This window comes from Sparus aurata, chromosome 1, assembly GCF_900880675.1.
Source record: "Sparus aurata chromosome 1, fSpaAur1.1, whole genome shotgun sequence".
NCBI classification, from domain to species: Eukaryota; Metazoa; Chordata; class Actinopteri; order Spariformes; family Sparidae; genus Sparus; species Sparus aurata.
Genome location: NC_044187.1, coordinates 39,840,604 through 39,863,595, shown reverse-complemented (window position 1 = coordinate 39,863,595; position 22,992 = coordinate 39,840,604). Strand labels below are relative to the sequence as shown.

Sequence of the window (22,992 nt, the reverse complement as noted above, 5' to 3'; positions counted from 1 at the left end):
TCTCTAGAACTAGCAACACAAAAATATAAGAAAGCCAAACATAAGTGGGTGGAAATATGTGTGTGTGTGTGTGTGTGCGCGCGTGTGTGTTTGCGTGTGTGTGTGTGGGAGCAGGGAGACTACAAAAGATTGCATGGCTTGGGAAGTCACATTTTCCGGACTACAAATTAGTGGGTGGGACTTAAGAAATCTTGTTAGAGAGACTACAGGAAACGCCGGACGGGACTTGGTGAAGTCATGCGAGAACACGAATTCCGAGGTGATGATTTGGATTCAACTGAATCATATACTATACTATATATATGTACTATATATACTCTGTCCCCCTCTTTGTTTGAGCCATGTGGCATAAGGCCCAACAGCTTTCCTTTTTTAAGCCACAGCCAGCTTGAACCCCTCTCTACTGCTTCAGTTGTACTGTGGATGGCTCGACTCTTCCCCTCTAATCCTAACCCAATCAGGCCGCACAGTTTGTCTAGCTCTTCCAGGATGGCACATTCATATGTCTCCAGAAGGTTTATTATGTCTCCCAGCACAGTCCTAAGAGCATGGGAGTCGCAGTGGGTCAGACATGGTTTCCATTAACCGTTGCTACATCACTTTATAAAAATTATTCAATGTACATCAGTAAAGATTTTCTATTTGAATAATTTGTTAATCAAGATCTGGTGTGTGATTAAATTGTTTGCTTAATGTGTTTGAGCAGTGTACTTTATTCAGTGTCTCTGTCTTTTAACAGGTGGCAGAAACCCGTTGTAAAAAAGTTTGCACCTCCAAGTCAGACCTTCGCTCCAATGATTTCAGCATCGTGGGATCTTTACCTCGAGACTTTGAACTATCCAACTTTGACTGCTATGGTAAACCAGTTGAAGTGACAGGGGCCCTGAAGTCCCAGAACAAAGCCAACAAGAAACCCCCACCTCCGAAACCTGTCATACCTGCTGCTGCCAAACGCGTTGACCTCTATGCAAGAGCCCTGTTCCCGTTCTCCTTCCTATTCTTTAATGTTGTCTACTGGTCTGTCTATCTCTAAAAGCTAAAGACATGGGTGACTATAAAGTTGTTTGTATCCTGTCATTTGCCACCATAATGATATTGCATAACATGGCAAATTGATGTACTGAAATATACAGTATCATGGTAAAAAACATATTTCTAACATTTTAGAGCCATATTTACAGAGCTGTAGAGACTGCTGGGGTCCCTGGGAGTAAGTGTATATCTCCAAAACAACAAAACCTAGAGGTTGTTGACTTAAATTCCCTTTAATTCTATGTAGGCACTGCATGTATGTTTCTGTCAGATACAGGACATTGTGCTTAATGTAAATTAAACCTTTATGTGTTTGCCCCAATGCCCCTATGCTGTGCATTAGACATCAATGCTTTCAAATAATATCACAGGTAACACCTCATGTTACATGTGTAGAATGACCTATAACAACTGAATAAGACATTACAAATACATATAAGACCATACACAGAATAAATCAATTGTAAATCAATTCAATAAATCATTATAAACATAATTTGTGTGACATTTCATCATTCTGTCTTTCATATAAATAGTTTTATTTGAGAAATTGTATTTGCATTACAGTTGTAATTTTATAATGGCATATTCTCATTTTTATGAATAAGAAGGAATATAGTATTAAATATATGCAATTCTGTTAAATCTGAGAAAATGCTTTGTTGTCAAAAGGAAAATGAAAAATGTGTGGCATATCTGCAACTGCTACCATCACTTGCAGTGTATTCTGCGTTTACTTTCTTTGTAAATCATTGGTTGAAAAAGTTTAGTATTTATAAGCTGGAAGTTCAAATGAGGTACTTGAAAATGCCCAATACTGTAATGAAGAAAAGAACAAGTTCAAAAAGCATTATATATAAGAATATAAGAGCATAAAAGGTACAAAAAGGTGTAGTAGCTAGGTGTCCATTAAGAGCATGTTTTACATCTGAATATCTTTTAAAAGAATTTCTTAGATTAGCTTTATAGTAAATGTTGAAAACAGCATCGAACTTTAAAAGTTTAAAAAATAGAAAACCATGAATTGTTTGAAAAAACTAAAATTCTTAAAATTTGAACTTTTTTTTAGGTGTACAGATGTGGTAGAACTTGAAAGTGTTTCAAATTCAGAGGATTAAGAATGTACAGAGAAGAAGGAATGGGAAGAATAAGTGGAAGAATCTGGGAGATGAGGATGATGAGGCGGAAAAGATGACCAAGTGGATGACAAGAGAATAGGTGAAAGAAGGGAAGCAGAGAGACAAGGCGGAGTTGATTGAAGGCAAACTGTGTGTGTGTGTGTGTGTGCGAGAGAAAGACAGAGAAGCAGAGAAAGAGAGACCATGTCAGAGAGAAAGTTTAAACTTAAAACAGCACAAATTGTACACAAATCGTATGATGGAAATTAGAAGTAACATCTATAATAGTAATAGAAGCATTAGTAGAAGTAATATTTGTGGTGGTAGTAGTAATAAAAGCATTCACTTTTGGTAAAAGCTATAGTATTAGTGGTCATAGTAGTAGCAATACGACCAGTGAGACTACCAACACAGCATAGTGCACTGAACTCAGTTAATCTAATAGAAGACAAACTGATGCCACTACCACTGTGGTTGCGTGGATTTGTCACACCATGAGTAACAGAAGAAATAAGGACGCCTGTCATCCAAGTGAAAGATCACCAGTTATCGATATACAATCAGCACAAGGGAGCGCAACAGCTGTATCATTGCACGTTTCGTGGACCCTTGTGAAAGATGAGAGGCCATTCACTGCTGCTAAGTTGATTAAAAAGTGTGGAGTTGATATGGCTATTAAATCAGATGCCAGCAGGACACCAGAAGATTAGAAGTTTTATCAACAGTGACGTGGTCTATATTGTAACTGTTTTAAAGTCCGTGTAAAGCAAAATCAGCCATTTTCTATTAAACACATTAAAGAGGTCATAAATGTGTTTACTTAAAACATGTAAAAGCCATTCGACCATTTAGAATTTAATTTTGGAGCTAGGCTCACAAACTGTTTTTTAACATTTCTGTGTTTAGGATTTAATGGGCGGGTCAGAAATCATGCAAATCATGGCCGCGTTACGTAACGCGGCCATATGATTTGCATAAACCCGGCCCTGCTGCGGAAGTGGTATAAATACCTTCAGCACTCAGCTTCAGGTTTTCCCACTCGCTCTCCAGTCCTGGATAGCATTGCTTACAATAGTTTGCAGCTAGCTAACCAGCCAACCAGTCAGCTAACCAGTCATGTCTCCTCCACATCGCTTGTGCATCTTTCCTAGATACCACAGTGTGCAGGGTGACGGCGCTGTTAGCTTATTTAAGTTTCCTAAGGAGGACAGTAAGGAAACGGTGGATCGATTTTGTCAAGAGGAGCTAACGTTACTGTGGGGAGTTAAACATCACCACCAACACCCCTCTCTGCAGTGTCCACTTTACCCCTGATAGTTTCAGCAACTATGACCAGTACAGGTAATGTCTGGATTTCTGCAGAGTCCGTTGACGCTGGTCACTGGGCATAATGTGGCCACCGCAGCCGACCCTCTCCGTCCCGCTGACAGCGGGTCCCACCGGCGGTATGTAGCGGAAGTATATGGGCCGCATTATTGGTGAGCCGTCTCAGTGTGAACGGATAATCCGGAGGCGCGGAGCGAGGGCGTGTCGGTTCACTCAACTAAGTACAGAGAAATGTCCCACAAAGCAACATTACATGACCGAACAAAAGTAACGTAGTAACTGTAACTGTCTTTGGCAACTTATATGAGGAAAACAAATACCACAGCTGTATGTGGAGAAGCATCTGTCCTCCTGTCCGTCCTCCACCTGTCCTCCCGACTCTTCGTCACATTTCTGCTCAGAAAACAGCGTCACCGGCAAAGACTTTAACTCACCGAGTGTTTGTGACGAAAATAAATCACCGCGACCGCCAGCCCTCCTGAACGAGACTTAAATGCATTTTGCTGAAGGTGCAAATCCTGAAAGTGATTTTACATTGTGCATCCTATCATGCCCATGTAATGTTAGCAAATGTTATTGCATTTAATCATGACATGATTTGGCCTCATTCCCTGAGCGGAGTCCATCTGACAGCACAATTATAATCTTCAGGTAATATTTTATGTGCACCAATATAGCTATGACATGGAATTATATGTAGACTGGGGTTTTACATTTGTGTGTAATGTAAAACATGGACTGCAAGGAACGAGGCTGAGCACCATCAGTGTCTGACTCAGAGTCAATTTCTGGCTCTGATGGCTCAAACAGGTCCGGCTGGGTCTGTCCGATGATGCTGTTAGCTTCCATAGGTTGCGTCCTTGTACAGTACATGGAGGAGGCTCCCCTCCCGCGCATGGGCGTGGTTCCAGTGCCTCTAACTGACACGCCCCCAGCGTTTCACAGCAGAGAGAAGTGCTTGTTTTTCCATGATTTTGAGACCTAATTTTATATACTTGGCAATTTTTTTAATCTTTCAAATTTGGCTCAGTGGTTAATGACACATGTTTCTGTGGTGTGACAAACTCATAACAAAAATGTATTTCTACTTTACACGGACTTTAAGAATTAAGAAGTAACATCCAAAATACCATGTCTGGTACTGTCAGCAACTTTATTTGTGTTTATATGGCATATGGAATTGTATAGTATATGGAAGCTAACATAATGTTGAATACAATGAATGATGGGTAGTATTTCAGAGGACCTGGGGCCTCATGTACGAAGACTTTACTAAGACTAAGACGTGGATTTCTTACTGAAACATGCCGTATGCTAGAATCCAGGAACTGTCGTACGCACAAAAAAATTCAGATACAAAGTGTACGTACGCATGGATCCAAGCACTTTTCCTTTGTCCCTGTCCACGCCCCCATTTAAATATGCAAATTCATTTAAATAGGGCCTGCACCGGGGATTCCCCTCTCTGCACCATCAGATTCACACCATGAGTAAAGGGAAGAAGCGCAACTTCACCAAGTCTGAGCTCGAAACTTTATTAAATGAAGTCGAGATGCGAAGATCTGTATTATTTGGTAGCCTCTCGTCAGGGATAAACACCCAAAAAAGAAATGTGAGTGGGAGCGTGTGTGTGAGGCAGTGAACGCTGTGGGGTCGGAGCAGCGCTCTGAAATAAATTTTAAAAAATGGTCCGATGTGAAGGTGAAGCGGAGGATTTTGGCCCACCGCCGATGTCACATGTGAAATAGGTTTAGTTTCCTTTGTTCATGCACCACTTGATTGAATCACTATTGCTTTTTAAAAAAAAAAGAAATATATGATAATAATAATAATAATAATAATAATAATAATAATAATAATAATAATATCAAGTGCTACTTAGTGGGAAACAAACAGAAGGACAAAACAACTTCATTACAAAGATTGAAAAGACTGATCACACTTATATTAATGACTGCAGAAGTGCGCCGTGGCTACTGCAGTGTGACATTTCCAACTTTACGCACGTGTTTATTGACACAAATACTGAACACAAGGAGACAATAAAGGGCTTGTTAGATAGCTCTGCCACTCTATTTTCACCAGGGAAAAACAAATGCACATATTGGAATGCACGTGCCCAAATGGGCATTGTGCTGGTTTACATTCGGGGCGCAATTAAACGGATAAATTATTCTCTCACTGAGAAGCCACCCATCGCGCACCGTGCCAGCCTCCAGCCTGTTACCAACAGGGGCGCTGCCAGGGATTTTGGGCCCCATGAAAAGAAATATTACTGGGCTCCTGTATAGCCGGCCTTAAAATTTGTTATGCTGTTTACATAAAACTGTACATTTTAATGATATTTTTGACTATAATTTCCTATATGTGTGAAAAGAACAACATGACAGTTACTTGGTAGGGGAAGCACTGAACACTAAGAATACAATGGAATTTAGATTCATTGTCTGCAAGTCTGCAACTTTAATGGTCAAAATATAAAATTCTCTTAAATTAAATTACCTGAAAAATACAAATGCATGACATACATGAATTATATAGAATTTCCTGTAATACCATTTGAAATAGCATCACCATCACCAGATTCAAGTTTCCTCCCACCATTCTGTTTTACTGTCAGTGATTTGATCAAAAATAACAAAAGAAAATGTGATTTTCACAACCAGTACCCCACTGCTCACTGTCTCCCTCTTGTAGCCCTGCATTTAGGTCTAATTTATCTTCAAAATTACTATTACTATTACTATATATAGCAATACCACACAATTTCTCTTTCAAACATGCACATCACCCCCCCCCCACACACACACTTAGACCAGCCACTGCACTCAATGTAAAAACTGTATGCTGTCTTACATTATGTTTTTGTTGTTGTTTTTATTAAGTTTGATATATACGTTTATATTTAGTTTTAAAAAAATCTATTAAAAATAATAATAATAATAATTCATCTCCAAAACTGTACGTGGTGGAATTAGAGTTGGGGTGGGAAAAAATACATAAATGAGGCTATGGTCGTTGCGATTTAATATTAATAAAGTTTCTCTGATTGGATTGAGAGCAGTCACTTAGTCTGCAAGCACCTGAACATTTCTCCTCTTTTCCTACTGCAAAGCAAGGGGTGAGAGTCCCAAACTACTGACCAAACAGTATTTCAGTGAGTTTATAGTTCAGTTTCAGTGATAGCTAAATTTAAACAAAACAAAATAAAGTTATAGGCTATATGTTTTTTTAACCATTTAAATAATTCTGAAATAAATACAGACTATGTGTTTTTATTTCAGAATGATCTTTATTCATTAATTTAAATGTATCTTTTTTTTCATAATAATAGATTAATTCAACACAGAGCTGCTCACCTCCTTCCTCAGTTGTGGGTAGGCCTACTGGGGCTGGTTCAGGGGTAGGTGGGGGTCCTGGGGCTGGTTCAGGGGTAGGGGGCTCACGGGGCTCACAGACAGCTGCTGCTGCACTTGACGTGCCTGTTCAAACATGCATCATTTTTGACAGGAGGGGTGGTCAACTGATTAAATATGGGCAGCTTGCTAAACGTGAACAGTGAAATCTAAAAATCCAGAGTTTGTGAGAAAAGTGAGCTAGCTTAAAAACCACAAGGTTAACGTTAAGACAAACAACAAACTAATGTGTTCCAGAACTTTCCACCACATGAACCAAACCCACCTTGTTTCTGGAAAAACTGGGTGACATTCCGACGCCCCTTTGCTTCTCTCCCCTGCCTAATCTTTTTGTCTTTCCTTTTTTGGCTACCGACTACTGAGGCACTTTGCCTTCTCTAGGTCTCCTTACTGACTGACTGACACACGGCACTGCGCAGCAGTTCAGTTGATTTGATGGGAGGACCGAACCATTTTACGTACGGGGGGGGGGGGGCTTGAGAAATGTTTCTAAAATAAACTTAGTGTTACTATCAGTGCATTAAATGATGTATATTTATGATTATAAACTAACAAATTAGTGTCATATTATTTTTGTCAGTATTACAATTTTACTAGGGGCCTTTCTGGGCCCCTGTCAGTTATGGGCCCCTAGAATCCTTCCCCTTTTCCCCCCCTTTTCGGCGCCCCAGGTTACCCACCATGCTATTGGTAAGAATGAACGAATCATGCGTTGGACCAGGCCAACTTGCCACGATGATGGTGAGCTGCATTTGCGCATCACATATTATTTGAACACTAATTGAATGAAAATGTTTCCTGTTGACAAAAACAAATTCATCCTGTGATGGCGCTTTTATAGCAACATGCGTGCAGTCAATAGCTCCGATTACATTAGGGAAACCGGCTCTTGCTGCAAATTGCGCTTTAATGTTGGCCTGTTCAACAGCAATGTATGGGAATTGCGCACGGACAACCCCGGGCCCCTGGCTGTGTTTCGTTGTAGGGCCGGCCGCAGCTCTGCGCACAGCTCCAGTAACACTGGCCTCGGAAACCTAAAACGACTCATGAGCCAGTTGTCGTCATTTGCCAACAGATCTTCTCGTTCTCTAACATCCTCTCACATCTGATATGACCATTTGCGATGTCTTATAACAAGGCCAAGGCTGCAATTGTTAATGCCATTTTTTCATCACTTTTATATCCATCCATATGATTGCAAACACGTGTGTGTTATTTGTCCATTAATGTGTCTCTGATGTGCACATTACTTTGAGGACTAATTGTTTTCACATAACTAACAGTTTCCCAGCATCACCTCTAAGTGTCGCCAAAGTAACAATAGCTGTAGAAACATGCGTACGCCAGCCATGAAGCTAGCGTGGGACACCGCACATTTCCACGGTCATTTCACTTTTGATACATCTGAACCTTGGCGTGGAAAATGACGTACGCCACGTTTTTGTGCGTACACAACATTGATACATGAGGCCCCTGGTGACTGATGTGATGCAAATCCTACACATACCTCTTCAAGCCACTTATTGGCTGCAAGCTTGTTATCCTCCTACTGTAATAGCTCTTATGCACTTCTGTGTGTCAGTGTTGTTCCATATACTTCCCACTACAAATGCATTCATCTTCCCAAAGCAGACTGTGCTACAGAGAGAATATCCAGTTAGGCTATTCTTTATCAGTCTGGAGGACTGAAACCAGCCTCCTGTCCTAAAGAAGGGCCGGCCATGATAGGGAACACTCAACTTAAAACAGGTATCTAACAGCTTGAGAAAAGAGCTACTCTGTTGTTTGGTGATGAAGCAGTGTACAATACATACTGTACTGCCAGATGGCAGCAGACCAACTCAATTATAATGCAACACTTTATGGACTAAGGTTGCATAGGTGTCCTGAACTGATGGTCCAGTCTGGTGTAACAGCATGTGGCTAGTGAGAAGATCCCCTAGAAATGCAAATTAGCTTGGCACCAAAGGTTGCTGCCTTCCCATGTTTTATTGTGGTCTACGACAGTTTAAAGAGTAACAATATACTACTCTCACTGTCACATAAAAAGCATGAAGGTGGGCACAAATACAGTAGATGACAGGCTCACAGGAAAAGTAGTAGAACTTTTTATTTCAAACAAGCATCAGGAACGGGCAAACTGAGCAGACAATGCAAGAAAGACTGAACTGACAAGTGGACCTAAATGGAAACTAAACCAACTAAGATATGAGGTGCATGAGTAAGCTGAGAAGCTCAGGGGAGGTGATTGAACTGAAGCAATTGGAAAACAGGAAATATGCTGAAGCATCTCTTGAAGGCTGAAGGAGAAAATACTGATGAAGCTTTGCATACTGGCTATCAGCCCCGATAGTCAGGCTGGAGGTTGGGCTGGCAACTGGCAGTAAAGCCTTCTGGGGCCAGGTTTCTTCTTCTTCTTCTTCCTGGAGGGCCTCCCAGGAGGTGACTTTAGGGCATACTAAAGCTCAGAATTGGCTGGCTTTGTGTTAATTGACTGGTCATTGGCTGGAGGCTAGCCAACTTCATATCATAAGCAGGCAGTGGCCCAGCAGACTGGTAGGTAGCCGACTCTGGTGCTGGAGCTGGCAGGAACTAGAATGCTTGAGGTTGTCTGGCTCTAATGCAAGTTCTAGCTAAAGTACTGTGTGTATTGTCTGTGTTTGTCAGTGACTTGAGTTAAGCCCTCAGCCCTTCCCCCACTGCTGCACAGAATGGAGTTCCCAGTTTATTGATACTTTCTAAATATTGAAAATATTGTTTGTCCAAATTGCACCAATGGTATTAGTCACTGCACATTCTTGGGTCCTCAGCAACAAACCTGCCAAGTTTGAACAGTTCTCGAGATATGGGAACCACAGAAAGTCAGACAGATGCTTTACCGTCAGATGTCTGAGAGCAAAACGGGTTAGCAAAAAATTTCATTTTTGTTTTCTTTGAACATTCTTTATTTAAAATTTATGCATATAAAAACAAAATAAAACAGTACATTTAGGACAAAATACAAAAAACAAAACAAAGAACAATTAGTGTCTCGGCAAACATACAAACCCTAGTCTAGCTCTACTACACAATTGGACATCCCATAAGACGAAACCCCGGCTAGGGAGGAGAAAGTACATTCGACAGGCGACCCCCACAAAATGACGAAAACAGACATAACTTCTCACAATAAACTGTTCAATTCATCTGTCTGGCCACCCAAAGTGGGAGATGATGGGGGCCCACAAAGCCAAAAACAAGTCCATTTTCACATGAAGTTTTGCAGTTATCTTCTCCATTACATAAACTTTCTTTAGTCCCTCTCGCCATTGTTGAAGGGTGGGAGGTAGAGGCTTGAGCCAGGACAGGGTTATCAATTTCCTTGCCACAAGTAAGAGAATCTGTAATAGCTGGACTTTCCTTTTCTCTATATCCTCCCTTGGAGTCAAACCCAGTATATAATGTAATGGGTTCAGTGGTAATTTAATTTTCAAAATGCTTTGAATTTCTGCTTGGATCCCCTGCCAAAACGGGATCAGTATCGGGGAAATCCCAGAAGATGTAAGTGTGGTCCCCGATCTGTTTACAATTCCTCCAGCATAAATTTGAATTATTTTTGTCATATTTTGATGTAACAGCGGGTGTCTTGAAGTATCTCATTTTTAATTTCCAACTGAATTCCTTCCACACTGGGCTATGAGTGACTTTGTGACCCTGCTCACACAACACCTCCCATTCCACATTTACAACAACAACATTCATTTCTAGCTCCAACTTATGCTTTATATCTAAAGAATTTTCTGAGAAATGTGATCGTAAATGTTTATATATACTGGATACCATCTTCTTCTTACTATCATCCTCTATACATTTTACCAGAAATTGTTCTAAAGGTGATGGTTGTTGTTTCAAAGCATTGCTTTCGTGTGCGACAAAAGGTGATCCCTCAATTGTAAATACCTATAAAAATCCTTATAACACAATCCATATTTATCTTGCAATTGCTTAAATGATTTAAGTGTTACTCCTTCAAACATCTGGTTTATGGTTATTAATCCTTTCTTTGCCCAGATCTGGAACCCAGCATCCAACTTGTTTGGCAAAAAATCAACAATCTTAGCTATTCTTAGATATTGTTAGAGGTGCACCTATTTTTTTCCTCACCAGAGACCAAACTCTATGGGTACAAATAATCCATTCGTTGTCAATTTTTAGGTCTCTCCATTTCTTTAGTTCCATAAATGGCATCGTCTCAAGAGGTACTAGCGGGCACGCATGGTTATCCAATCCAATCCAGTTTGTTTCCTCATCTTGTACGAGCCATTTGACCATACTACAGAGTTGCGCCGCCCAATAGTATAATTTCAGACTAGGCAAACTAAGACCACCTTTTTCCTTCGGGCTTAATAGCAACTTCTGTCTGATTCTAGGCTTTCGCTTTTGCCAGTTAAAGGTAGAAATCATTTTATCCAACATTTTGAAGTTAGAAGCTGGTATCCAGACAGGCAGCGATTGAAAGAGTTATGATAAACGAGGAAGTATATTCATCCTGACTGTTTCGATTCTACCTAGGAGGGACAGCGGGAGAATCTCCCATCGTGTCAAGTCAGATTTTATTTGTGTGATTAATCTGCCATAATTTTCATTAAATAGCTGTGAGATTTGTGTTGTAATCACTATGCCTAAATATCTGAATCCCCTATTAGACCAATTAAATGTAACTTCTTTGTCTAACTCTGTTGGCCACTTGCCCACTAGCATCATTGCCTCTGATTTTGTTTCATTAACTTTGTAACCTGATATTTCCCCAAATTCCCCTAAACGGGACAAAAGCACTGGAATTGAATTCAAGGGGTCAGTAATATACAAAATAACATCATCCGCGTATAGCAAGATTTTATGGGCAATCCCACCTGCTGATACTGCCTGAATTCTGGGGTCTACTCGTATAGTTTCTGCCAAGGGTTCAATGCTAATAGCGAATAGTAAGGGCGAAAGGGGACATCCCTGTCTCGTCCCTCTTTTCAAACCAAAGTTCTTTGATGTATATCCATTCACCCGCACTTTTGATATGGGTCCTGAATATTACACACCGATCCACTTGGATGAAATCCCATTTTTCCCAATGTGTGTTCCAAGTATTGCCAATCCACCCTATCGAATGCTTTCTCTGCATCCAAGCTGAGAAGCATTGAGGGTTCCAGTTTTTGTTTCACCACTGAGATCATGTTTAGAGTTCTTCTAATGTTGTTTACCCCATGATGACCCGGTATGTACCCAGTTTGACCTGGTTTTATTAATGTATGTATACACTTTTGAATTCGTTTTGCCAATATTGTGGTTAAAATTTTCGCGTCACAGCAAAGCAAACTAATTGGTCTGTAGGAGGAACAGTTTGTTGGATCCTTACCTTCTTTGGGGATTATGGAAATTATTGCTTCGGACCAAGATTTTGGGGGGTCGTTCTTTGTAAGGGCATAATTAAATACTCTTTGTAAGAGGGGTGTAACTTCCTCTTGAAAATGCTTATAAAATTCACCTGGGTATCCATCTACTCCCGGCGCCTTATTGTTCTTCAGATTTTTTATGGTTTCCTCAATTTCCTTTTTTGTGAAAGTAGACAGACCAAATAGAAGACAGACTACGACGTACTGTTAACTATTTAATAAGAAGAATTGTATCATTAAGCAAAAGCAAAAAAGCTTGATCAAGGTCTTTCTCTGTTTGAAAAATCGCAGGCAGCAGAGCCCTAAGCAGCAACGCTGTTAACTGCAACCAATCGCCCAAAAAAAGAGACAGAATTTCAGCATGTAATACATTATATATTGTTGTCACAACATATGTGTTGAATTGTCATTGGTCAACCATATAGATAGGATGAATACTATTATTGGACAATCGAGTGAAAAGGTGGGGAGAAACCGTGGTTTAGACTTCCCATCGTTGGTGCACAAACTGGTCCCAGTTTCTCGGCACACGAACCATGATTCCTGGAGACGTCACCCTGTTGAAGAAAACAAATTGTTCCTGGCCTCAACTGCCTGTTCCCCGCTATCTGCCTTTGTTTATGGCGCCTTCACTGTCTCATACGCACAAGGGATTTGGGAGGTGATATCGCTGGCCTTGGAGGCCTCTTCATGTGTGAAAGGGATGAGTGAATATGTTCTGTTCGCTTTTGACCATCTCAGTCAGCAGGATATGTGCAACTCTTAATAATGTGAGATAATAGGAAAAGATGGCAAAGACAATCTATATGTGTCACAGTGTGGCAGACGTCATAATTTAATGAGCAATGAATGATGTGTGTGCAGTTTCATGAGTGGTGTGTTTGTTGAGGGGAGTCACAGGCAGTCTTTTAGTAGGCCGGGGTCATGGGGGGGGCTTACTGAGGGGTCGTGGGGCATAGAGGGGCATAATGAAAATGTATAAATCCTAACAGTCCCTCCTTTCACACCAACTAGGTGTGAATAGCTAAGGGAGAGGGAAAGAACTGCACAATCATAATCACCAAAGTTAAATAATCACAAAAATCTTAAATCATAATTAATAATCATGTATCATGAATCTTAACCATGACCATAATCATGAATCCAAAAATCATAAATCACAATCTTCGATCTTAAATTTTAATTATCAAAAATAATTGTTAATTTATAAGACATAATCACCAACCATAAAACCCTATTCATCATTAATATCACACACTAACAAAAAAAAATCTAACAAAAATCAAAACAAATGGAGACTTATTGATCTGGCGAAGCAAAACGTGATGGAGGATATATGAAAAGGTATATATTTCTCTTTTTTTTTTTTTTTTCTTTCTCTTTTCTGTTCATTTCATGTTTGTCTTTCTTCCGTATTTCCCACACCAACAGCAAAAGAAAAACATCAAGCAATTAATGAAAATAGAAAATAAAAAGGAAAAATAAAAACGTCACAATTAAGTTGAACAACTTAAATAGGCAAAAGAACTTGCGGAGGTAAACTCCCTTGGGAAGGCTCAGTATGAACGGTACCTGGTCAACCATATATAATCTCAGGATTGGAAATGAGCATGTGTAAAATCAGAAAGTGACAAGCAAATCAACAAACAAGGTGAGTTTAATCAGTGGAAAAGATATAAGAAAATATTATGTAAAATCAAAGTGGTGAATGGGTAAATGTTAGTGTTATTTTTATCATTTCATTTTATTTTATCCATACATTTTATTCTTTATTTCCATCATTAAGCCCAGTAAAAATGAAAAAATAAAAATAGAAAATAGGAAAACTCAAGTTGGTAAAAGACTGTAACAGATTGTTAGTATTGTTTTCTTCCTGAGCTTCAATAGGATAGAGTTGTGTGTATTTATTTCAAATTCAACACCAGTAACATCCATGTAATGTAAGAGGGGCATGTGGGATACCTATAGCATCATAAGGCATCATACCACTAAAGAGGGAGAATTAGTATCAGAGTTACACTACACAACAAACAATAGTTTTCTGGAGACCACAGAAGCCTGACTGTCTAAATGGGTGCCAAGGTCTGTGTCTCTTCGTCTCCATACAAGGGCGGCAGCAGGCAAAGTTTCAGCCGGTAAATTGGAGATCTGTTCTTTGGTGCCTGCAACCTGTGTTTTCAAATTAGTTCTAATCTCATTTAAAACACGAGATGGTGGTGAAGCTGGTACACAATGTGTCAGGTGGTGCCAATTAGCTCCTGTTTTACCTTTTACATGGACTACATGTGAGGTGCGTTCAATTACCTCATATGGTTCTGTCCACCTGGGTTCAGACCACTTTATCTTGTGGACCTTTACCTGTACCCAGTCACCCACACTTACAACAGGAGTCTTTGGTTGAGTTGTCTCTGGCACTCCCTCCACACTCTGCATCTGTTTACACAAAACTCGAGTCATGTTAGTCAGAGCAGTCATATAGTCGTCACAGTCAATTTGCCACAGATCCAGAGCGGGGAGGTGTCCCCCCTCTCTAAGTGGGCCTGGCATAGGACAGCCTGTCAACAACTCATGAGGAGTCAAGTGTGTTTTGCTGTGAGGAGAGTTTCTCATTGACATTAACGCCAAAGGCAGAGCGTCTACCCATGTGAGCAAATTTTGGCGATTTTTCGCTTCAATGTTTGGTTTGCTCTCGCAACTGTCCCCTGTGACGCAGGATGATAGACACTTCCGAATCTGTGTGTGATCCCTAACGCTGCCTCTACTTCTGCCAAGCGTTTGTTGTTAAAATGAGATCCGTTGTCTGATCTGATGGAGCGTGGAACTCTATATCGGGGAATGAGTTCATTTCTCAGCCATTTGACAACCGTTTTGGCGTCTTCTTTTCGGCAGGGAATTGCTTCTACCCATTTGGTGTATCTGTCAATCATCACCAGAAGGTATCTTAAACCCTGCACTCTGTTGTCTGCCCCAATGTCAGTGTAGTCGATGGTGATGTCTTTGAATGGGGCATCTGGGACAGGAAATTTGCACATTGGGCATTTGTAGACTGGTTTGGGGTTGTGGCCGTTGCACACACTGCACTCAGCCACATAGTTGTTTACCATGTCAGTCATGAATGGATGCCACCATAGAATGTCTATGTTCTTCAAGGTGGTCTTTTTGCTGTCATGTACTGGCCCATGAGCTTGCTTCAGGAGTAGCTGGCACAATTTCGAAGGAGTGACGATTCTTCCATCATGAGATCTCCATAGTCCCTCCTTTTGTGTGGCCCCTTTCTTGATCCATTTGTTTTTTTCATAGACTCCAGCTTCCTCTTGCATGTTTTTGATGTCATTCTCTGTCAGTTCTGGTAAATTTGTGGCTAGGACAGCCATCATTTGTCCTTTGTATCCTCCAGCCTTTTTGGCAGCAGCATCCGCAGCTTTGTTTCCTCTTACTACATCCGAGGATCCTTTGGCATGCCCTTTGCACTCCATGATTGCCACTTCTTTCGGGAGAAGTACAGCTTTGATCAGTTCTTCCAGCTGCTCTCTATGTTTCACAGGTGTGCTGGCAGTTGTCAGAAAACTTCTTCTCATCCATTGTGGACCATCCACATGCACAGCTCCATGAGCATAGGCGGAGTCAGTGTAGATGTTTACTCTAAGCCCTTCACTCCGTTGTAGGGCTTTTGTCAATCCAATTACCTCAGCCAGTTGTGCTGAAGCCGGTTGTGGGATTATCCCTTGGTCGATGACTTCGTGTTTCTGTTGGTCTTACTTCACGACCGCATAGGAGGCAACATTGCCATGTTCTCCTTTGTAGCAGCATCCATCTGTGTATAGTGTCAAGTCCGGTGTTAGCAAAGGCTCTGTTTGCAGGTCTGGCCTGAGTCTGATGTCTTTGGCTGCAATTACAGCACAGTCATGTGGGAGGTGTTCTTCTGTTGTCATGTTGGCAGCCATATTGGTCCCTTCGGCGTGGTAGGTGGTGTTGGGCCTCATGCCCTGATGTACATGTCTCAAACAAAGAGACCAAGAGAGGCCTGTAGTTGAAACCAGAAGCCTAACTACTAGGGCCTCACACGAGGAATTACCAAACAAAGAACAAGGAAAAAAACCGACCAGGTGTGAAAAACCTGACCAGATTGACCTGCCCCAAGACGTCACCCGGCCCCTATTGGCTGTGAGCCCGGAAGCTCCGCCAGGATCACAATGACGTCATCCCCACGTTAAAAGGTCACGCACCCCTCCTGCTCTTTCTACTCGGCAGCGTCCGTTGTGAAGAGACTTCGGTTTCACGCAACTGCTGCCATAAGGGTACAACTCCGAGAAACGTTTTCCATTTTTCCCCCTTTCTTTTGCTTGAGCTAATTTCAGTTCCCTCCTCGCTGGACGAGACAGAGACTGTTTTTGTTTCACTTTCACTTTTGTTCGGACGTTCGTCATAATCGTTGGATCCAGGAACGCGGCACCCAGCCGTCTCCTCATTACCTGCAGAAGGAAGAAAGAATCTTCAGAGGGGACAAAACTGTCCCCTTTACGAGTCGACCTATCGCTGTGACACAGCCTGCCATCAGTCGCTAGGACGCTAACGCTGATTCCGCGCCCGCGCTCCCGAACAAGTTGGAGCTTCGGGTCAGACGGACCCCACGCTACCGCAAAAAGCGGCATCCAAGTAAGAGGCTTTTGTTTGGGCAGAAACAGATAGTATATAGCGTGTTTTTCTTTGTTGTGCTTTTATTCTGTTGTGAAAGGACCGCCGAGTCCGATTTATGGTTACCCGCACTGTGTGTGCTAACTGTGTTTGCTACGCTCGCTAGGAGCTCATTCAGGCTAATCCAGCCTGTACGGTCTTGCCGCCGTGTGTGACCACAAGACGTCGTATTCCGGCTCGATCAGCGGACGCCAAACAAACCTCGATTCGCTTGCCGGCCACTGTTCGAGGGAGAGACGACCGCTGTGCGCCACATGGTTGTTGTGTTTGTTTCTTTGTCGTCTGCTAAGCCCCGCTTAGCTTCTTCGCTCTTTTACTAACACACACACACACACACACACACACACACACCGAGATACACGTACTCTTTGGCGATCTGTTGTGAACTCATAGTTAACAACCCCGCTACAACATAAGACGTATGTCCAGCATATTCCCTTTATTGACTGAAAAGACGGACTCCCCCGGTAGCACGGCTACCTTTTTGGGACAGTGGCTATCATCCTTGTAAATTCACCCCTTGTGTGACCAAACCGCACACGAGATCAAAGACGGCGCAACCGCTGACTTTGTTCAAACCTCGCGCGCACGTGTAGTGATCACCTTTGGTCGATACAGTTACAGCCGCCATTTTGAGTTCCAGGTATATGAATCAGTGAATCTGAATTCATCATCCCGGAATTGGCGCTCTCGCGTGACACTAAGTCATGTCCGGTGTTTCCCTGTAGTCTCTCAGACGAGACTTCCCAAGTCACGCCCACCAATTTGTAGTCCGGCGAACGTGACTTTCCAAGCCACGTTCGGCCATCTTTGTAGTCTTTATTGGGGACTTCCTGACACACACATACACACACACACATACACACACACACACACACACACACACCTCCACCCAGGTACCTGTTTGGCTTGCGTATGCTTCGATGTTGTTAGCTTTGTGAAGGAAATTGTTGTTTGTTAAAGTAAGTGGTTTGTTCTGTGGAGAAAGCTTTAATAAACACTGTTGACTTTAACTGAGCAGCATCTGTGATTATTTTGCACAATCCCATATTGTAATAACTGCTGGTTGAGATGGCCAGTGCTCGGATTCACGCCTTCCCTCTTATGTAATTATTGATATTTTCATAATATCTACAATTTGATTAATTCCAAGACTTTGAGACTTAAGGTAAATCATATTGATTGTTGATCCCTGGTTTCAGGGTGGTGCCCCGTGGTTATTAATGATTCATAGTAACCTAAGTTCATTAATTAACTATAATTTTAATTAATTAATATTTACATATTAATTAATATTTACATGTTAATTAATAATCAATAATGATTCCCAACAGTGATATGTGGCTGTGTCAATGCAGCTGTGATTTTGATCTTTCTTGCTGCTGAGAAAGTGAATGCACTGGAGTTTAGGAATGCCACTACTCCATGGTTTGTGTTGACTTTGAGTGGATGACACATCACCATGTGTTCCGTCTTTGTTATGGCTTTTGCCAGTGCGGCAAGGTGACGAGCACACCCTCCTTGACCTTTTTCCATGTTGTCCAGCTTGGAACTGTGATACATCAACACTCTTCTCTCTCCATCTTTTTTCTGATAGAGGATTGCATTCACAATGCCCTACTTTTCAGAAACATCCAAGTTAAATGTTGACAAGTAGTCTGGACTTGTTAAAGCTGCAGCAGATGCTAGTGCTTGCTTAGTGCGTGTGAACGCTTCTTCAGCCTCAGGTGTCCAGAACAGTGTGGCAGTGAAGTTTCTGTTTCCAACTACGGACAGCATGTCTCTGAGTGGTTGTGTCAGGTTGACATAGTCAGCAACATGATTCCTGCTGTAACCAGTCAGTCCCAGGAAAGCCAGCATGTGTTGGACTGTAACAGGCTTGCCATGAGTGAGGATAGAGTTTCGCTGGCTTGTCGTCAAAGTGTGGCCTGCTCCAGAGATGGTGCGTCCCAAGAATGTGACAGCTCTTCTGCACACCTGGATCTTTTCCTTTTTGACTTTGTAGCCAGATGCTGCCACTTTAGCCAAAAGTGAGTGTGTAGCTGTGAGACAGGTCTCAGCTGTGGGTGCTGCCAACAAAAGATCATCAACGTATTGGATCAAGACGACATCATTTGGCAACACCAAGTCAAGGAGATCTTTTCGGAGTGCAGCATTGAACAGGCCGGGGCTGTCCCTGAATCCTTGTGGGAGACGAGTGTAGGTGTATTGCACTCCTTTGTACATGAAAGTGAACAGCTGCCGTGAGGCTTGAGTCAGGGGGAGGCAGAAGAATGCATTTGGCAGGTCGATGATAGTGAAATACTTATGTTGAGGTGTGAGGTTCTGGAGAGCGAGATAGGGGTCAGGTACCGTTAGAGCCGCTACTTCAGTGGCGTCGGTGACTGCTCTGAAGTCTTGAACCATTCTCCATCCTTTGTTACCTGCTTTAGCATCAGGGAGGATAGGTGTGTTCCACTGTGAGCGGCAGGGGATGAGGACGCCTGCTTTCAGCAATCCTTCAATAGTGTCAGCAATGCCAGCTTCCTGTTCAGGCTTGAGACGGTACTGCGGCCTCCAAACTGGAGACTGATTTGGCAAAGGACGGACATCGACAGGATGTTTGGTGATCAGACCCACATCGTAAGGACTTGTCGTCCAGAGAGTTGGTGGAAGACTACTGAGCAGTCTTGATGTGTCTGGATGATCAGTTGTGTCCGACTCATAGTACCTGGTGAGGTTTTGTTTCTCCAGTGCCCCTTGATCAGTAGTGTTGCAGGAGATTCTCCACATATTAGTCTCTTCATTGCGAAACAACAGGGGCGAATCGGTGGGTGTCCAATGAAGACTTATTGCTTTTTTGATCATCGGGCCCAGTGACTTTGCCTCATGACCCACTCCAATTGCCAGGGTGATGTGAGGTTCTGCTGTGCTTGATGAAGCGTACCATTGGATTTGTTCTGGTGTTAAGAGACAGTGTGCAGCCGCACCCTGCTCACCAAGGTAGATGTGTTTGGTTGTAAGGGTTTCAGTCAGACCCTCCTTTTCCTCCTCCCAAGCTTGGAGATACTCTTCATCTGGGGCGGTGAGGTAATTGTAAGTACAATGCAGAGGGTCAGGTGGCTCAGTGTATGTCAGCTGGGTTTGAATCCATGGTCTCCATTCCATGTATGTGTACAGGATGTGTGGAGTTTTTTCTCCTGCAGGCTGTAGTCTGGACCAGAACACTTGTGTTTGCCTTTCTTTAGGCTCCTGGGTGGGTGCCATGTACAAAATCCTTTGGCAGGTGTCAGCCGGTATCGACGGGGATTGGATCAGCAGGCCTTCTTTAGAACACTGTATTGTCAGTCCCAATTTGGTGAGGAGAGCTCTTCCCAGGAGACTGACAGGGCATTTCTCACCAATGATTGTGCAGGTTACCATTGGCTCCGCTGAAGGTGATGTCAGCTGTCCTGCACCGGACTCCAGACCCCGTCAATAAGCTTATGGTTGATAGCCAGCCGGTTGTATCTGGCTGACTTGGATGTGTCGAGACACGTGGGGGCTCCTTTTTCTTGTAGCATCGTTGTCTTCTTCTTTTCCTTCTCTTTCTCGGCTTTTGCACGCCATGCTATGGTCATGAGATTACACACAGTTTTTGTTATTTCAGATTTAACTTTTTTGTGTTCCACCGTCCCTTTTCCCCATACGTGTTTTCCTCTTTTTTCCCAGTCAGTTTTAGCTTCATTGTATTCTCCGGTTGCATGTGTGCTGATGCACATGATAGAGGCAGGATTAGACAGTGAAGCAGCTGGGTTGTTGGAGATTAATCCCTTATTTTCCCACTTTGTCCATAGCTTCTCGATTTCTTTTCTGGTCTCTGTGCCTTTCTCTCCCTTCTTTTTTGCAAATCCTTCCATCTTCCAGATGACCCATTCCTTTAAATCACCTGAATTGGCGATGTTTTGAATATCTTCCATGGCTGTGACAGCAAATGCTCAAACCGTACACTCAGGCCAGAAATAAATTTTAATTTGGGCGTATATTTCTTTTCCCCACTGTTATTAATTTCTGTATTTGCGTCTAATACAGTTAGCTGTTCTGTATTTATGTAGTTTCAGTTATTCCCTTACTTTTTTTTTTATTTTTTTTAATTTTCCTTGAGAAAATTTTTTTTAAATGAATTACAAATGGGGCTCTTATTAATCAAGGCAATCTGGATTATTCGTTGTATCATCAAAGAGATAAAAAATAAAAACAAAATAAAATGAAACAAAATAAAAAAGACGAAAATGAAAATGAAAATAAAAATAATTTCATACATATATGTTTGATTGTTTGTTTGTTTCTAATGGGAAAAACAAAAATGAAACAAAATAGTTTATATTACACAATAATGGGAATACTGGCAACACAAATGGAAGGAGGGAAAAAATATATATATTTTTTTAAAATAGGGCAGACAGCTGACAAAGCAAAGCACGATAATATATTTTAAATATTTTATAAATATATGAGTTCTTCACGACACAGCAAAACAAACTTTATATCGTCTTATTTTCAAATGTATCTATTTATTTTCTTTGGTAGCGTCTAATTTTATTCAACCAAAAGTTTTAATCTACAGGTAATCACCAAATTATTTGACGAGACAATGTTTGCATCCAATGTCTTTAAAAACGCTTTGGTTCTCTGTCCAGGGGATGGAGGTAGAGAGATACGTTACTTCTATTCTCTGTCCAGACGATGGAGACAGAGAGTTATTATGCAAACTGTTGATGTTTTTTACTTCAATCCAGCTAGGTGTCAAAGGTCAATTTTAACTTTCAATTTTGCAAGACCCCAGAGCGGCCACCAGATGGAGACAATACCCCTTTCCTCCGAAAGACGATACTACCTTCACCCACTAGGTGGAGCCAACGCTCCGTCAAAATGATTCAACCAACACCTTTTGTCTCCTCAAACACTTCTCCACTCCAAAGCTATTTTCTATGCACAAAACTTTCCGTCCACAACAGCCAGTCAGTTTTTATGGAATTCACCCGAACAACTGACCCTATTGATTCTTTGAACAGTGGCCAGCCGGTTTGTATGGAGTTCACCCGAGCAACAATCCTTTTGGTGGGAGATACCGTGTACGTTTTCACCGTTTCGGTGACGGTTTTCAGCAGCACACGAACATTTCTGCTGACACCTTCAGGGTCACCCTGTTGATCTCTCCACCTTGACACCACTGTTTTCAGAACCTCGACACTGTTGTGACTTTTCTTTCCTCTCAACACTCCTTAAATTCACCAGCAATTTTTATCACCAATTCACAAAGCAGAACTGAGACTTTTCTCAGTAACTTTTCAACACTTCAACACAGCAATAACACATAAAACATCAGTAATCAGCAGCAACCATAAAAAGCATAAATTATATATATGAATATATAAAAATATAATATTGCTTTTGAGTCTACACTCACGGGCCTTCTCGCTATGCCCTCACTTTTCAATGCTTTCGAGCCTTAATTAGCCCAGGGACCATCTCTGCTCTGCCCCAAATCTTAATTGCTTCTGAGTCTTAATTACTCATGGACGTTCTCTGCTCTGCCCTTTACTCTTAATTTGCTTTAGAGTCTTAATAACTCACGGACGTTCTCTGCTCTGCCCTCACAAATACCAATAAATGTAACAGTTAATGATACAATTCTTGAGGATTTATAATAATTAATTATCTATTTATTTTTACTTATTGGTCAAATCAACATTTTTAGCGGCAGACAACCTTACCTCCTCCTCACTCGCATCAATTTGGATATAGTCAATTCACAGAATTTGGTTATTGTAACAACAGGTTTCTGCTTACCTTTTGAGAGAGGGCGCCCAGTGAGTGACAAGGAGTCTGGCCTCCGACCTCCGGCCTCCAGTCCCAGCAGGGATGTGGTTGGTCTGGTCCCGATCTGGTCTGTTCGCCTCTTCTTCTTCAGTTCATGTCAAATCACGTCGGGGTCACCAAATTTGTCAGGCGTGTTCG

The 22,992-nt window shown here is 41.8% G+C and overlaps 1 protein-coding gene across 5 annotated transcripts in view; it reads left to right on the top strand.

The window, feature by feature from the left end:
* LOC115579487 (glycine receptor subunit beta-like) overlaps positions 1–1,528 on the top strand; it is a 263,157-nt gene extending 261,629 nt beyond the window's left edge. For all 5 annotated transcript variants that reach the window (XM_030413081.1, XM_030413068.1, XM_030413073.1 and 2 more), the window contains one exon: positions 740–1,528. In XM_030413081.1, coding sequence (XP_030268941.1) covers positions 740–1,033 — 294 coding nt within the window. In that variant the 3' untranslated portion in view covers positions 1,034–1,528. The remainder of the gene's footprint in view (positions 1–739) is intronic.
* Positions 1,529–22,992: the final 21,464 nt, after the last annotated feature.